Source organism: Brachionichthys hirsutus, chromosome 1 (genome assembly GCF_040956055.1).
Source record: "Brachionichthys hirsutus isolate HB-005 chromosome 1, CSIRO-AGI_Bhir_v1, whole genome shotgun sequence".
Classification (NCBI taxonomy): domain Eukaryota; kingdom Metazoa; phylum Chordata; class Actinopteri; order Lophiiformes; family Brachionichthyidae; genus Brachionichthys; species Brachionichthys hirsutus.
Window position 1 is genome coordinate 12,167,957 of NC_090897.1, and position 17,411 is coordinate 12,185,367.

General features: G+C 43.0%; 2 protein-coding genes across 2 annotated transcripts in view; one reads left to right on the top strand and one right to left on the bottom strand.

Moving 5' to 3' along the window:
* The window catches only part of fbn1 (fibrillin 1), a 53,923-nt gene extending 49,818 nt beyond the window's left edge, over positions 1-4,105 (bottom strand). The window contains exons 1-3 of the mRNA XM_068740160.1: positions 3,915-4,105; positions 1,996-2,078; positions 527-625 (exon numbers count right to left, since the gene is read on the bottom strand). Coding sequence (XP_068596261.1) covers positions 527-625; positions 1,996-2,078; positions 3,915-4,105 — 373 coding nt within the window. The remainder of the gene's footprint in view (positions 1-526; positions 626-1,995; positions 2,079-3,914) is intronic.
* Positions 4,106-13,804: 9,699 nt separating this feature from the next.
* Positions 13,805-17,312, top strand: LOC137896182 (uncharacterized). The gene is given in 8 exon segments (XM_068741716.1): positions 13,805-14,648; positions 14,651-14,754; positions 14,756-14,838; positions 14,840-14,977; positions 15,427-15,618; positions 15,691-15,898; positions 16,004-16,213; positions 17,144-17,312. Coding segments are annotated over 8 exon segments (1,932 nt in total). The 3' UTR covers positions 17,297-17,312.
* Positions 17,313-17,411: the final 99 nt, after the last annotated feature.

The window sequence follows — 17,411 nt, forward strand, 5'->3', positions numbered from 1 at the left end:
ACACACACACACACAGTTCAGTTCAGAATACACAACCACACACTGCTAATCAAGATTTGCACTCATGCATGTTTACTCAGGTACAACTTCTAAACATTATAGTGTGCAAAAAAGAAGAGATGAAGACAGCAGCATGGTCGAAATGACACCCAGCTGACTCACGCAAACACACACACACCTACACACACACTCACACACACATAAACTGCAACCCATGGGATTAAACACTGTTTGCAATAACCTGACTGCAACATATGTGGATTTGTTGAATGGCTCATTACTCATGGTGCAGAGACAAACAGCACAGTGTGTTCCGAACTCAAAAAATCTGTAATAATTACATACTGAGAATGTTTCATCAAAAACAGCAGCATAACTAGAATTCCGCTTTTCAGTTATCCACTTAAAAATGTCCCCCCCCCCAAAAAATTGAATCGGTTTGTCCTTCCAATACTTGATCAAGCTGATTACAGTGAGTTCATTCCTTGTGGATGAACTCCTTTGAGGGAAGGCGCTTCTTAACGACCTGACTTGGAGCCACAGGAAGGGGCGATCTGGCCGCTGGGACACGTGCACATGTTGGGTCTGGAGCAGAAACCATCTCCGCATGAACTCCGGCAGATTGCTGCAAAGAGGGAAATGACACTCGGTCAAACAACATAAAAACGCTCTCTGTCAGGTGCAAGTTAGAACAACAGTCCGATACTCGCTTCACGGTGCCAGGATTCCTGTTATGTCTCAGCCTGTCCAGTGCAGGTTTTCAATTTCAGGTTAGAAATTCAACTTAGGTCATGATCGAAACCTAAAACTGAACTCCCTTCGATAATATTTTAAATCTCATACAGACAATGATCCCAATATCGCCAAATGTTTCTTTTCTATTTCATCCTGGTGAATTTATAAAAGTCCGTTTGGCAATAGCTTCCCGCTATTCAATTTCTTTCATTTTGCTGCCATGAAAAAGTGTGTTTTCAGTTGATTTTATTTTCCCACAGACTGTTGGCATGGTGCCCTGCCCCTCGCTCCCATCAGGTAGAGTCCAGCCGCTGACCCCTACTCCCTGAACCCCACTGCTAAGCAATGTCATTAGAGCCGCGACAGGCATTCGGCCAGCCCACCAACCAGCCGGCAATCGCACAACTCTAGAGCCTCTCGGATGTTCCTGTCTGCTGCGAGGGGGAGCGATGGGGGGGAAGGCGGATAGAGAAGAGGGAAAGGTGGGAAGGAAATACTAAAAAAGAAGGGTACAAATCCAGAAAAGTGAATCAGTGGCAGAAAACCAGAGCAAATAAACCAAAATCCTCTTTAACATGATTGTTATTGGTTCATCACGACATTATGTGGTGAACAAAATGTGTTGGGGATTCTCATTGAATTGATGAGTAAATGGCAACATTTAGTCCCGTAAAATATATATTTACATATCCAACTAGAAACCATTATCTAATTTGTTATAATATTATGTATTAGAAAATGTTTGTATCGTTTTCCGATATTATAATAATTTCCTTTTGGTTATTATTCCTGGCTGAACTCACAAAAATCTAAAAAATTATTGAAGCTTAATGTTTACCTGCTCCAAACCAGAATGACCTGAACCATAGTGTTTGCAGTTAAATCTCATTGATTGCCTGAATACTACAGACTATTGTTGACTATTGCCTATTAATTTCATGAGCAACATACAAAACAAGCTACGTAGATAAAGAAAGGGCATGCACTCAGATTAATTGTCTATTTAAAAGGCCCAAGTGCAGCAAAAGAACTAATAATGTATTGTTCAAGTGTTGGATTGATCAGAATCAGAATCAATACAAAGTGAGATCACTTTTCACACAGATGGTACCGTACTATATAATATACCCTCTGGATTGCTCCAATAAGAACAGCAGGGCACCGGACTCTGAAATCTACTTCTGTTCCTGGTGAAGAAGAGCTCAGAGCTCCGTCTGACATGGATTTACCGACTGGTGGAACAATGGAGGGGCTACTCACGAACAATGCACTGGTTTCCCCCAGTCAGTGTCTTCCAGCCTGGGCAGCAGTAGGCGTTGTTCCTGGAGCCACAAACGTTGGGTCTGCAGAGGAAGCACAAGGTCAATAATCCATTCACACAGTTCAAAGCAGGTCCAACATGGCTACACAGATTATAATCCCAGATTTGCCTTTTGGCTGTATGATTTTGGCGACATGCAGCACTGTTGGTTCTTAGGTTTTTGATTATTCTTGACTGACGGACGCTCAGTGGTGACTGATTCACGTACCGTAGGAAAAATAACTATTTCTTGACCTCCATTTACAACCTGTCTGAGCTATCCAGGAAAAGCATTTAAATTAAGTCAATGTCTCGTCCATGACAAGCGATATTCCAGGGGCATTTACAAGACTTAAAAACACAGAGGCCATCCCAAAATACTTTGTAGCATATTTCTAGCTCTGCCGAGATGAGGCGGAGGATACGTAATCACCGGCGTTTGTCTATCTGTCCTTCCGTTAGCAAGATAACTCTTCACAATGTTCATATCGGATCTTGATGAAATCTTCAGCAAATGTTGGGAATGTTGCCAGGAAGAGATGACTACGTTTTGGTGACAATCCAGAAGAGATCCTGGATTCTGGATCACTTTAAAATGTTCCTTAACATTGCAGTCAATGGAGCTTCAAAATGTTTTCCTCAATATCTCGGCTGCTTATTGACCAATGTTTATGGAATTTGACACAGTCATGTAGGGTGGGGGGGGGGCTCGATCTTAACACCGAATGTCATCCGAATCGGATCCAGAATGGAGTCAGTGAAAAATATGAAATTTTAACCTCATTTACAGATACAAAAATACAAATGTACCGTAGTCTGATTCACTTTTACTTTTCATGGTTGCTGTATAAAGATACCAAGAACAATTTATAACTTTTTGATGATGATCCAGATCACCATGTGGACGGTGTAAATCTGATTATGAGGGGAACGAGCTGCTCGGCAGAGGTCTGCGCTGTAGTTGTTATTGTTATACCTGAGGTTCCCAAGCATTTTCACTTCACTTCATTACCACAAAGCAACGCCAGCTTACCAGCCTTCATCATGGGGGTCATGAGCAGAGAGCAGTTCCATTAAAGAGGAATTGTCACTTTTCTTTTCCTTTTTTTTTTATTCCTGAATAGTTGGATATGAAATTATTTGGGTGCAGCTTCTGCTCCTTCCTTGTTCCATACATTGTACTGAATGACTGCTGATGCTGCCTTTGGACATTTGCTGTCAGGCGTCCCTGCCGCAGCAAACATCAGCATGACAACGTATAAACTCACTCTCTATCTTTTCTTATTGTTTTTCTTGTCGTTCATCCCCCCCCCCCCCCCCCCTCTCTCTCTCTCTCTCTCTCTCTCTCTCTGTCTCTCATGCACACAACCTCTCCAGCAGTGGCCCACTGTGTACAGCTGGAGATGTGATTTATCCCCACAACTGGGGTGTGGTGTTTTTGGCTGCAAAGAGGATTAGGCTGTCAGCCCCCCCCCCCCCCCCCCCCCCCTCTCTCTCTCTCTCTCTCACACACAGCCACACACGACCAATGGCCTCCTTTGTTTGGAAGTAATTTATTATTGCAGTCAGCAGGAATGTGAATTCTTGCCAGAATTTAATTACTAAACTTTTCTCCCAACTTATCACAGACATTGTCGGCCATGGCTCCCAGTCTGCCTTATTAAACGCGCACGCAAGCACGCACGCACGCAGCGCGCGCGCGCACACTCACACACACACACACACAGGTTCAGCAGACACCTGCTCCGACCCAAATAAAAATCAGACACGCAGACACAGGCGCTCATTTAAATTAAAAGTTGGACAATGGCGCGCAGAGCTCAAAGTAAAGACGTTGTTCTCAAATTGGACCTAATGAGGATGATCAGAGTCACGTTACCCTCTGAGCACGTCCGTCCCGCCCCTCCTCTTGGCCCTGTTGGTTCTGGAGTCGGTCGGTTTGGTCATCAGCTCGCTGTCTCCGGTCTCCAGCACCTCCACCGAGCCGCCAAGCTCGGCGCTGAGCGACAGGAAGGCCACCAGCGCCGCGGCCAACTGCAGCAGCCGTCCTCTCCATTTACTGTCCGGCATATCCAATCTCAAGTGCGCAAAACCAATGAGCGGGAGAAGAAACGTCTCCTGAGCCAGTTTCCCCTGCCCCGTGGACCTCTGCAGTCTCGAGGCAAAGCTGCAAAACAATGAAAAAAGAATCATCAATAATCAAAAATGAGACATCATTGAAAGACGCGGCGGAATGCGCAAGAGATGCTGCGTAATAAAGCAAAAAAAAACAACAACAACAACTCTGCGCTTTGAGAAATAGTTGTGAGGAAATAAACAAATTGGAAAATATCTCAGTGAGTGGGTGAGCGAGTGAGCGAGTGAGTGAGTGAGTGAGTGAGTGAGTGAGTGAGTGGGTGAGTGAGTGAGTGAGTGAGTGAGTGAGTGAGTGAGTGAGTGAGTGGGTGAGTGAGTGAGTGAGTGAGTGAGTGAGCGAGTGAGTGAGTGAGTGAGTGAGTGAGTGAGTGAGTGAGTGAGTGAGTGAGTCGCTTTACCTCGTCTCCCGGACAGGAGATTCGCCTCAGACCCGACAGAGGACCGCTTCACTTTTACTTGCAGGTATTGCTGATTAAACGTTTAGACGCAAACTGCGCGACAAAACGAAAAGTCGCGCAAACCTTCGGCTCGGCGGCTATAAATAGACGCGCATCGTCACTCGGAGTTTGGCTCGTGCGCATCAAAGTTGCGGCGGTGACTTTGCGCTGATAAGTTGAGCGAGCTGATGAATTCCAGAGGATGCGAATGGCAACTCACAATGACTCTCTCTCTCTCTCTCTCTCTTTCCTCATCCCTGCTCTGATCAACTTTCCCAGAAACGTTTTTCTTTTCTTCCTCTGCTCTCGCGATACAGAAGCTTGAGTGCAGAAATGAACAAGTTAAGCTCTGAGCAATAATATTACCGTCAAGGAAGGAACGCTTTGAAGGGGACAGATCTCCTAAAACAATAGTTGGTAGAGAACCTATAATTAATAAATATTAAATATTATTACGATCTGCTTTCAAGCAAGGCAGGCTTTAAAGTGTTAATAGGTTGTAACTAAAGGGTTTCTTAATGATAATGTACAATCTAACTTACAATATAATATATTATATAATATAACTTTTTAAAGTGTTTTTGCTGCTCTTTATTATTTGTATTTCATAATAATGACTAATAATTGTTTATACAGATGGGTTTTTGCTTTCTGATAATCTATTATGTCTTTAGTTATTAATCTTCATGAGACAGAAGATGTGTGAATGTTTGCATCCCGAATTGAAAAATGTGCTAATGGAAAGGGATTCTTCAAAAGCTGAGAATCATTAAGTTGATCTTTGAATCATTATTGCTGCGACTGGAAAACCTTGAATAACTATCCCCTCATTTTACCAAAAACCTCAATGTAGCCCTCGCCATGAAGTGACATGGTTTGGATTTAGCATTTAGAAATAAGACTAACTTGTGTTTGATAGTCTCATAAAAAAATGGTTCGGCTTAAATTCATGAAATACCAACACAAACACCCTTTTATTACCCTCATTTAGTCTGAAATGATGTGCTATTTATATTGGCTCTGCCCATACGGGACGTTTTGAGGAATTTTGTCCAGCGCAGTGATAGTTTTCACACACACTGATGTATGCCTGCAGCCGCACCCAGCAAACAGACAGTCAAGCTATCACCGTTACTCCAGCAGATCTCTGAACTGCATTGCATTGATCTCAGCGGCTCTTCTTCTCCTCACCATGGCAACAACCCAGATTTACTGAGCTCATCGGAGTTTATAGTTTTGCTGGGGGTAGTTGTTGCCTGAATCATAATCAGTGTCACTTAGCAAGTTTCAGGTTTCAGGTGTGTGTGTGCAAAGATAGATAGATAGATAGATAGATAGATAGATAATCTCATTACCTCCTCCACCTTGTATTTTCTATTCTCTGACACTCAGGTTGAGGCCTGCATCTCAGCCCTGCTGACATCTCAAACTGGATGTCTTCCCACCACCTCAAACTTAGTCTCAACAATATCATTTTTCTTCCCCTGGAAAGTCCTGCCCTTTGCAAGGCCTCTCCATCACTTCTGACAAGACCACGTTTACTCCTGAACGGGTTGCCAAGAGTCTTTTTTTTCTGCTTTTAGGCAACCAGCACCGGGAATGAGACCTGCATTTTTGCGCCATCATTTTTTTTTTAGCTTTCTTATCAGTTTCTTTGCAAACCTTCTTTACTTCTAACATTGATAAATTCTGCTTTGGCTGCTGCAAATCTCTCTAGGACAGCCACCTGATGCATGCTCTGGGAAACTCCAACCACTGCAACAAAATATTAGCGTTCGGTCCATCTTCAATTTCAGAAGTTTCTGCATCTTACCCGGATCATAAACTCCCTTTCCTGGCTGGCCATGACCCTGTGCATGCAATTTAAATGTTCAGCCCTTCATGACAGGCTTCAGAGATCTGCTTCCATCAGTACCTCCCTGTTATGTGATGGAACAAGCGCTCAGACCTTTTAATTAAGTAATAGTAAATAGATTATAATATGTGATAAATATGCACATATGTTTTAATGTTGTATGGTAGCTAGCTAATGTAAATCACCCTTGAAAAAGTTCAAATATTTTTCATCGTATATGTACTGTAAGGGGGATTTATCATATGGCTGCTATAGGGAAAGCTAACCTATCACCCTGGAGGGTTTAGATGCTAAAGATATTTGAACATCACATCTTATCACCTAATTTATTTTCAAGACTTTTCAGTCTCTCCTGTATTTTTTATGTGGAAAATCTGAATTTCACCTAATAATAATAATAATAATAATGCATCATAATTTATTTGCTGATCATATTTGGTATGGCGGTTGGTGTAAATTGCTCTGACACTAGGACGGCCACTTCCTGGTCATTTTGGGGCCATAACTCAGTGAGATAGAATCATACGTGACCTGAGTGTGATGAGTACAAAGCGGGGTGTAAAGTGGTTTGGGGTTTGTTGGGGGGTGTCTCGCCGGTTTTGACACCAAGAAACCGATGACATCGTCAACAACATGCCTCTGGGTCTCCCAGTAAATCCATAAGAATGACTGGTCTGAAAGATCCTGTGTGTAGCGCTATGGCTCCTATAATTTAGCATCCCTTGCCTATCTATCTATCTATCTATCTATCTATCTATCTATCTATCTTTGCACACACACACACATGCGGGGGGGGGGGGGTTAAAATAATTAAATATTTTGTTTTTACCTGAAACTTGCTAAGTGACACTGAGTATGATTCAGGCAACATCCCTGCTGGGTCCAGCTCTGTGGTGCAACAAGAAAAGGACCTGGCTTCTCTGCAAGTATAAAAAGTTCATTCTCATTTAGTGAGTCATGAAAAAGAACACTTAAATCTGAATATTCCATTTATGTTCCCAAACTACCTAAACTAAAACTTTATGTATTTTACTTCCTGTTGATTCGAGAGTGTAAAAGATGATGGAAGTGTCTTCATATATGACTGCACAGACATAAAAATGTACATTTTCTAAAATGTTGACCTTCCTCTTTAACGGCAATTCTGAGCTGCATATTAATTTCTGCTGCATATTCTTCCTTTTCCATTAGCTGGAATTTCTGAGAGATGTGTTGTTTCCTTTTTACTTTCATATTTTACTGACAGTAAACACTAAACAAAATAATCCAACAGTAAACTTCGAAATGTACACAACTTTGGAATGTAGACATCATATTATAAATTTCAAGTCTCTGAATCCACACTGAGATTACTCAACTGACCTTTCTCAGATTTGCATACAAAGCTGCAGGAATTACCCTCCAACTGTTTCCACATGCTGGCACTCACAAACTGACCGGCATGCGTAACGCTGTTGGAATGTCCTTCAGACACAACGCCCTGACATGCAGTGGACAATTTGGATAACAAGGCAGAGATAACACCACCTAAAACACATTTATGGATACACAACACACACACATCTCATGACAGTGTGACAACGGTGACGTCAGAGCTGAACATCCTGCAGGATCGTTTCACTCAAAGCTGCGAGTCCTGCTTCTCGTCACTGAAACGTAGGAGAAACTGATACCCAGCAGCGCAGGGTCACCTCTCCTCAGGGGGGCATTTACACCTCAAACCACCCTCCACTGTCCCCATCTGCATCTCATCCCATCCTTTAGTCGCTGTTCATTACCGTAGGAGGGATTCATTTCAGTTTCACTCCACTGGACGGAAACAAAACTTGTACTTTGTCATTTGTGTCTTGCTTTAATATTCACCCGGTTAGAAGCTTATTTTCCATTGGTTGCAATCCAGATATTCTTTCACTAGCTCACTTCCTTGCCTAGGAGTTTCATGTATCCCAAGGCACTTTCTAATACCTTAGATTGAGATCGTCTCTCTCTCTGGGCTCCGTGCAGTAACTGTAGCAAGACTTTCTCACACTGCGTGTTGTCTTTGGCTCCAGCCGCCATGGTTAATTTCCCTTTGTGTTCTGCAGCACAGCTGCTGCCAATATTTATCTAAAAATGCTTTAAAAAATAGTGCAGCAGAAATGAGTCTCTCCAATCTCTCTCTCTCTCGCTCATATTGATCATGCATTGATGCATTTATAACTGTTTGGGCTTGGTCAGATTTATCCTCACATGAGGCCTCCTCCTCTCACATGTACTGCTACAACACAAAAATCTAATTTAACCACAAAATGATTTCCCTTTCGCTTCAGAGTGGATCATTTTCCTTGAGTGCACCTGTGCGCTGCATGGATTCATTTCTTCCTCATTTGTTTTTCATCCAAAAGACAGAATATAATTTTTTGTGGCCATTTAATGTAATTGGTATTTTTCATGGTGAGGATGTTTCAGCTATGAGGAGGAGGAGATAAACACCACAGGGGAGACAATACTGCCTATATTTTTGTGTGTGTTTATAATACCTGGTGCGCACCTTGAATGTATTTTAGTCAAAAACAGGTCGTTGCATCAAATATTCCCTAATGAATGGAGCAAGGTATCAATAAAGCTCATGTAAATTGCATAGTTAGTGCATTATGGCTATTATTTATTATTTGAGTTATTATTGTTAATTAATATTACATGTGTGTGTGTGTGAATATGTCTTTATATATGTATTTACAGTATATATATGTATTTATGTATATGTTTATGTATATGTGTGCGCATGTATTTGGCGTTGTTTTATAATTTTATTCTTTGTTGTTTACATGGTCGAAATAAATAAATAAAATAAAATAAAATAAAATAAAAAAGCTTCTTGCATCTGCTGGCATAAACACACGCAGACACAGCTATAGCCTGGCTCTGTGTAAAGACAATGAAATTCACCTGCAACCATCTCTAAATGTCAAATATGGTTGACATTTTTGGAAGCACCAACTACCTGGAGTTTGACGAGTTGGATAAATAAAAAAACCACATTGATTTAGCTGTTGAACACATGGAATCTAACCAAGTATCATTATAACTGCTTTTCCTCAAAGTTATTGTGTTGATTATTGGATTTTCCTTTGTAATATGAAGCAACAGTGACAATATTGAAGAGCAGGTCCATTTACAGTGGAACCGACTTTGTTTGGGTTCTCTTACAATAACCAGACTTTCTGGTTCTGAATGGGCGTGATGCACATGTCCAGTGTTTATAGCTCGGCCGTTGTTGTTTGTCATATCCTCCTCTCTGCCCTGTTTCATGTCTGAATCTCTATTATCTGAAATCAAAGCTTTTGCGATCTCTCTTCTGGCTGTTGTCCAGATTTGTCAATATATTTTTGAAGAACCAGATGTCAGCTGCAGGACAGTTTTGGAGATGTTTAGATGTTTCTGCCTGTTCCAATAATCCCTCCTACCAGATTAACCTTCCATTGGCTGTGGTTTAATATCTAACAGGCAATCTGGAGTATGGCATTCGTTTTCTCATCTAACCCTCAGCAAGAAAACTGAAATGTATTTCCTTAATGAACTTTAGTGATGATGTCATGCCATTTTGATGAAAATAGTACCTTTTGTTGATTCAAATATATTTTCATAGACATAGGTATTGATTCAACTTCATAGTGATCACTGGGGCAAAACTAAAATGTAATATATAATGAGGTGTTCATGTTATTTTGTCCACGCCCTGTGTCTGGTCTGAGCACACACAGATTTGTTCAGGGTCTTTTCCCTATGGGGCACAGTGAATAGTATTTTTGGCTTCGGTCTGGTCTAGCCGCCCACTTATCTCCCCTCCACATGTAATTTATGCGGAGTCAGTGTCCCCCCCACCCCACCCCACACAAATCTGACCATCTTAGGGATGGAAAACATTCCCTGCTGAGTTTTCCCGCCAGGGATTCGCCACCACCGTCTGTAAGAGACACTCAAAACAGATGTAGAGAGCCATAAACACAATCCATGCATACAGACAGATAGAGAAGTATGCCCAGGTACACGGAACGCCAGCATACTTACAACTGCGCCATGCAGCAGTTCAGATCTACATATGAACACATCATTTTATTGCAAAACTCAGACCTTTAGCAGTGATAAGAAGGGGGACTGGGAGTTGAAGGAATATTTTGATGGAGGAAAATACAACGCAGAGCATACCCCTTGAGTTGTGTTGACATCAGATTTGCCTCCTCATTGTTTGGGGTCACATGTGATTGAGCTCTGACTGAGGCATAGTGGCACTTTGAACTCCAAGTTAATATATGTATAACAATGTGGTGAAAAGACAAAGATAATGAGTTATTTGCTATGTAACCCTAAACACAAAGCACACGTAAATGGATTAGCATTAGCTTTACAGGTCAAATATTGTGCAAAAACCTTTTCCTTATGAAGCCAAAATCATTAAAAATAAACTTTTCTGTAAGGGACATAAACATTTCAACATGTTGAAATATCCCTCTGGAAATATTTAAAAAACGTTGGTGCTGCATGAAAAGTCAGCGCACAATGAACGTGAGTAGCATTCATCCTCTGGGGTGAAAGAAATGTTCATGCTAATTCATCTACTAGTCATTGATGCAGCTAAGTCTGGACTAAGGGGAGAAAAACTTATATTGAAGGAGACTTAAACTTATCAGTGTCATTACACCAACGGGATTCTTCATGTCCTTGCCAGAAAGGAAATGACAGACAAAGAATGGTTCAACCTGGTATCCTGCAGGGTGTAATGTCTGCAATCATAACGCCCCCCTATGAGCAATAAAAGGCCAAGAACGGAAAGCCAAATACACTTATTTGGGGATGTTTGTGTAAGCTGTAACATTTGTTGTTCTTCCTGAGGTTTCTGCAAGCAGAAGTCAGTTTTTTGAATGTTGTGGATTTCTGAAATGTGTCATCAGGTCAAACTCCTCTTTACAAGTGATTCAAATAATATGAGAAGCAAGGTAATAAAAACATTGAATGTGTTTTTGAGCTGCAAGTAGATGACAAACAGAAAGTCCAGCATTCTGAACCATCCCTCCTGGTGTTTGCAGGGATCCAAGCTTTGATCTCAGCCTATGCTTGAAATCCAAGGGAGAAGTGTGAGCCGCTGGCCAAAGCATGAGGAAACGGGAGAGGAATGGACAGCAAAAAAAAAGAAAAAAAGACCAACAGTGGAAGAAAAGTCAGGTTTTGAAGTCTTGATTCAAGTCTCCCACATCTGTCTGCTGCCTCGTGCAAGAATTCTGGACTCCCCCCCCCCCCCCCCCCCCATCGGCACTGTGTCACACAAACACACACTCAAATGTGCAGACTCGATTCCAATCCACCGGCACAGGGCATGAAAACAAACATTTTCAAGGAAGTTCTTCGGCCAAAATGGCAGATAAGCATGGCTGCAAAAGGAGCCACACACACATTCACACGCATACACACACACACACACACACACACACGGAGCAGAAGCTAATGACATGACCTGACACTGAACTAGTTTCCTATGATAAAGCGAGAGTTGACAAATGCAGAGGTAAATAAACTCTAGGCCATGTTGTGCTTCAGTGTGTGCGTGTGTGTGTGTGTGTGTGTGTTTGAAAGGAGGGGAGTGAACAGCAGGATGCACTGCAGGACAGCCGGCTAAACATTGTTCTTGCTGAGCACGCAAAAAAATAAAAATTTGAACTTGCCAGAGATGCAAATACCTATTTGTGTGCTTGCTTAATTAATGAATGTCTGCAGGCCAGCATTGATTAGCTCATTTAGAGAGACTCGGTGGTTATAATTCCCCGTGGTGTGTGCTGTGTGTCACACACATCATTAGCCGAGGCATGACGGTCTGTCCTCAAATGACCTTTATACATCTTTTCACTGACGCCCTTCAGTCCAGTTTCAAGGCAATTATAACACTAGGAAGTATTTTATTTGGGTATCTCCATTTAATGCTACCTAATACTATACTATATTACAAAGGAAAAACATTTCTTTTTTTAATTCATCAACTATAATTGGAGGTTGCTTTTTGCTTAAAATGTTTCCCCCTTGTTTTTTGGACAATGTCACCTGTTCCTAATATAAAATGCATTGCCATAGATTTAACAATACGGTTTGCCGATTCATCACAGGCCCATGCAGAAAGACAAACAACCAATCCCATTCATACCTATAATTTAGAGTTGTATTTTTGGACTGTGTGAAAGTCCACAATATTCAAGAATGGAGCCAAAGCCAAAATGCTTCATACCACATTTTATAGATAGACAAAGCAAATTATGATAAAGCTTTAATCAGTCTCTGTTTCCAAGCTGTTCTTTTGCTATCCGTTGATAAATACATGTCATTTATATCCACAGTCTCCAAACCCTTGCCATGTACACTCGGTTTTATTTTTCTGTTTCTTTAAGGAAGTTTAAAAGCTGCATAAATAAAGAGAAATGCAGCCTCTTCATTTGTGGATTGCTTTCACAGTCCACAAATACATTTTATAAAACAATAATAGTATTACTTTAATATTTTTATTAATTTTAGTAACGGGGTTTCCGGTTGTAAAAGATTGTATTCTCATTATTTGCTCTCATTGGTTCTAACAAGTTAAAATACTTTCTTTGGAAACTGCTGTACAGGGAAAAACTTTCTGAGACAGTTTTTGTTCTGTCATAGTTTAGGAAACAGGAGCGCCGCTGTCTGTGACACAAACACACCCGGAACCAAGAAGAAGAATGTCTGTGACGTCATGGGTCATGTGGCTCGTTGCAGTGCTTAATAACGTTTATCACCTGTAGGGGGCGCCATCATTTTTCATTTTCAGGGACAAAGTTGGCTAAAGATCTCCTCCTAGTGAAGAAGGTGGATACGCTGCACACACCCTTGTGGTTTATTTCCTGAGACACTATGTCAAACGAGCTGATAACTTATTGGGCTTCATTTACGCAGCTTATAAAGGTTTCCAACTGTCTTTTGATAAAAACCTTAAAAGCTGCAGAGCAATCAAAGTCTCATGTTGGTTGGTTGCCGAGACTACTGTTGTCTGGCTACAGTGGATACCTGACGATTTACCGCAGCAGATTCTCGTGAGTGTAACATTTCACCTGGGAGCAGATCAGAGTACTTGTTCAGTACACGGAGTTTGTGAGACGTCCTGTCTCCGTCGTTTCAATTTTTTTGCAACGCCAAATGGACAAGTAGGAATTTGAAACAGACTACCGGTACATTTTATTCTGGCTTATTTCTTAACATGCCAAGGTGATACCAAATCAGAGGTAAATGTCCTGCCAGAAGCCGGCACTATTTTGGGATTGGTATCTTCTTGAGCAACGCAAAGAGGCTGCGATGATGGCGAAGGCTTTGTCAGTGAGGGAGTGTGACTGGATATCAGAGGATTGCCAGATGGTGGACGGGCTTCATGGGGACGTCCGGCGAGACGGCCTGTGCTTGCCAAACATCTTCAGGTCAAAAAAAGCAAAGACTCTCACTAGGAATCAGAACGGACCCAATTACCATGTCTACTCTCCAGCCAGAGAGCTTCTGCTGGGAGTTCTGGACAGAGGAGCCATCCGGGAGTTGACGAGAAGAGCGACCATTAGGAAGGCAGGCGCTAACCACGCGCCATACGGCCCGGGCAGAGAGCAGAGTGCAGATGTCTGCGAGCGAGAGTACGATGAGGCGCTGACATGGCTCTCCACAGTGCTCCAGAGTGGCCTGTCCGTCGGCGAGAGCAGCAGCCTCGGCTCCGAGCTAGCCCTGAAGCTGGATGGCTGGCAGGGGGTCTTGAAGAGAAACAGTTTCCAGATCAGCCTCCTGTCTCTGACCAGACTGGAGGACGGCGACAAACTGGAAGCCCTTTCTGCTTTCTGCAGCCGCGTAATCAGGTGCTACCGGGCCTTATACACGCCCGGCCACGGCCTGGCCGTGAGGAAGTACCGGCTCTTCCATCAGGAGCATCCCTTCGCTCTCCATCTGGCTCTCCTCTGCGACCTGAGCTCTGGATTCATTTGCAACATGTACCTGCACTGTCCGGAGAAGCTCCACGGGCAAAGCAGGAAGCCTGTGGTGGAGCAGCTGCTGAGACCTTTCTGCAGCCGCAGGCATTCGGTTCAGCTGGACAGCTCTGCCTGGAAGGAGGGCAGACTCGGGAACATCTTTTCCGGCTCAGAGGTAGAAATTCATTTTGTTCCACGCCACGTCAGCAACAAAAGGTCGAGGACTCAGCAGCTCACCTTGTGGCCCACTTACAGGGCTGGACCGGACCGGCTATGCTGCTTGTTCCAGACTTAAAAAGGACTGTTGGTAGACGTGTTCCTCCCAGGCCTCTGGGTGTCGCTGCACATCATCTGCATCAACACATTTACACTCCACACACTGCAGAAGCAGGGCTCACCTGACGGAGTTCACCAGGACTCTGGCCTCTCAGCTGGCCGCGGACAGCAGCGCAGCCGTACCTGTTCTGCCTCAGCTAAACAGCACCTCATACCAAGAGACGGGCCAAGCGAGGCTTTCCAAGCAAAGGTCAGCGGCGTATTTATTTTTAGCTTCGGCTTCAGCTCAGGGTGAAATAGACAAAAAAACAGTCGGCCTTGGTTTGTAAGTGTTATTGGAGGAACTTTGGAAGATTGGCACCTTCTGCAAAAGTTCACTTTGATTCTGTGTTCTCCAGTTGGAAAAAAATGTACAGGTATTACATTACCAACATTCTTCTTTGAAGATCCAAGACAAAAAAACTGAAGCGATCAGGAGGGGAGGGGTCTAATCCTTTTTCACAGCCCTGTACTGTAACTGAAAGCCGGAAGCAGAAAATGTTTGACATTTATGCCTATATATATCACTTAAACTATGAAATATCAATATGATTTATTGTAGGTTACAAAATGACCTCATGATAAGGTGTGCACCTCTGCAAAGGATGTGGCTTTGATTTCTTTTTCCTGCCCCTGGGCTTGCAGGATCAATACAGCCAGTTGTGATCAGGTAATGGAAACTGAGAAACAAGACTCTGCAGTGAAGCTGCACCGGTGGAACCTGCCAGGAGTGTGTGGCTTGGACAACTCAGGCAACTCCTGCTATTTAAACGCCGTGTTGCAGTGCCTGTGCTCCACCGTGCCTCTCGTGGAGCACCTCCTTCACCGGGACACTCGAAAAGACCTCGCAAAGTAAGTCCATCCCGCCGCCTCTCTCTGTGTCTTCGCTCACACCATTGTCCCCATGGTCTAATGCTGCTGCAGGTCCAAGTGTCGGGTGGCTGAGGTGATCGGGCGCCTGCTGGAGGAGATGTGGGTGGGAAGGAGCTCCAGCTGTGCCCCAGTGGAGGCCAGGTTGGCGCTGTGCTCCATCCTCCCCCAGTTCAACAACTACTCCCAGCAAGACGCCCAAGAACTGCTGCTCTTTCTCCTCAATGCGCTCCACGGTGATCTCAACAAGGTGCAACGGCAGGCGCACAATCGCTCGCTGTTTTAAACGGTCAAACTGCCCCCCCACCCCACCCCCCACGCCTCCTACAGCGACTTCTCGCGTGTTCTCAAGGTTTCAACGCGCCAGATGAGTTCCTCGCCACGAAGGTGGAGGTCAGGACCGGGTAGAAACTGCGTAACTGCAGCGAGGTCGTCGACCATCGTCTCGCATCTGTTTGAGGGCCAGCTGAGCTGCATGACCCTCTGCATGCACTGCGACCACCAATCACGCAGCGCCCAGACCCTTACCGTGCTGTCGTTACCCATTCCAACAGGCATCAACAAATGCTCCATTCAGGTACCGTTGCAAACATCAGCCATGCAAACTAGAAAAGCACTCCGAGAGCGCAGACCTCCGCCAAGCATCTCAGTCTCGTCTATATTTTGATTTACACCAAAAATAACGGCCCTACATTTATTTTATCTCTATTTTAGATTCCTTAACCATGAAAACAAACTTTTAGCAACTGGATTCACGTTGATATTATTATTAGTTTAGAAGTTATTTACTAAAAGCACATTTTCAGTAATGGTGGATTCTTATGGATCTAGATCTAGAGCTTTTGAAGATACAACAAATCCGTTTGTCCACTACGAATTCCACAGTGTCTCTTGGTAAAGGCCAGCAGAAACAGAACCTCATTTGTGGAGGTAATCAGAGAGATATTATTGAAAGTGTCCAAAAAATATATAGTTTTGTTGTGAAAATTTAGCCCGATTTCAATTCGATCTGTTTCCTCAGGTATTAAAGATAGAACAAATCGGTTGACCTGCTCCGATGTGGAATTGATTCAGCTATAAGACGACGCTCATCTCCAATATTAAATGCACAGTCGGCCGAAATAAAAAAAAACTATCTCAATAATATCCACAATCCAGATCCGATCCAAATAAAATTCGGTGGTAACATCGAGGTCCCCACCCTACACGATTGCATCAAATAATAAAACATTTACAGAGATATTGAGGAACACATTTTGAAGCTCCATTGACTGCAATGTTAACAACAATTTCAAAGTGATCCAGAATCCAGGATCTCTTCTGGATCATCACCAAAATGTAATCTGGTAACCTTCTCGACATTTTCTGAACATTTCATCACGATCGTTCCGCACCTTTTTGAATGTTGTTCCTTGGAGGCAAACAAAAACAGAACCTCCTAACTACTTGGCAGAGGTGAATATCGGTGGTCATCCTGTAATCGGTTCTGTGGTTCTACGCTGTGTAGGATTGCTTATCAGCGTTCTTTGAGCAGACCATCCTGACCGGCTCAGAACAGATGCTGTGTTCAGCGTGCGGACAGAGGAGAGAAACAACAGCAATTTCAGTGAAGCTTTATAAATACATTATTGATGTAATGCTGTCAGTTTGCTCAACTTAAAAATCATGTGATTAAGTGACATTATGTGAAGATTTAGAAAGAATATTTTATCCCTACATTCGAAATGAAAAACATGAAAAGGATGTGATTAAAAAAAAGTTTAGTCTGGGGAACA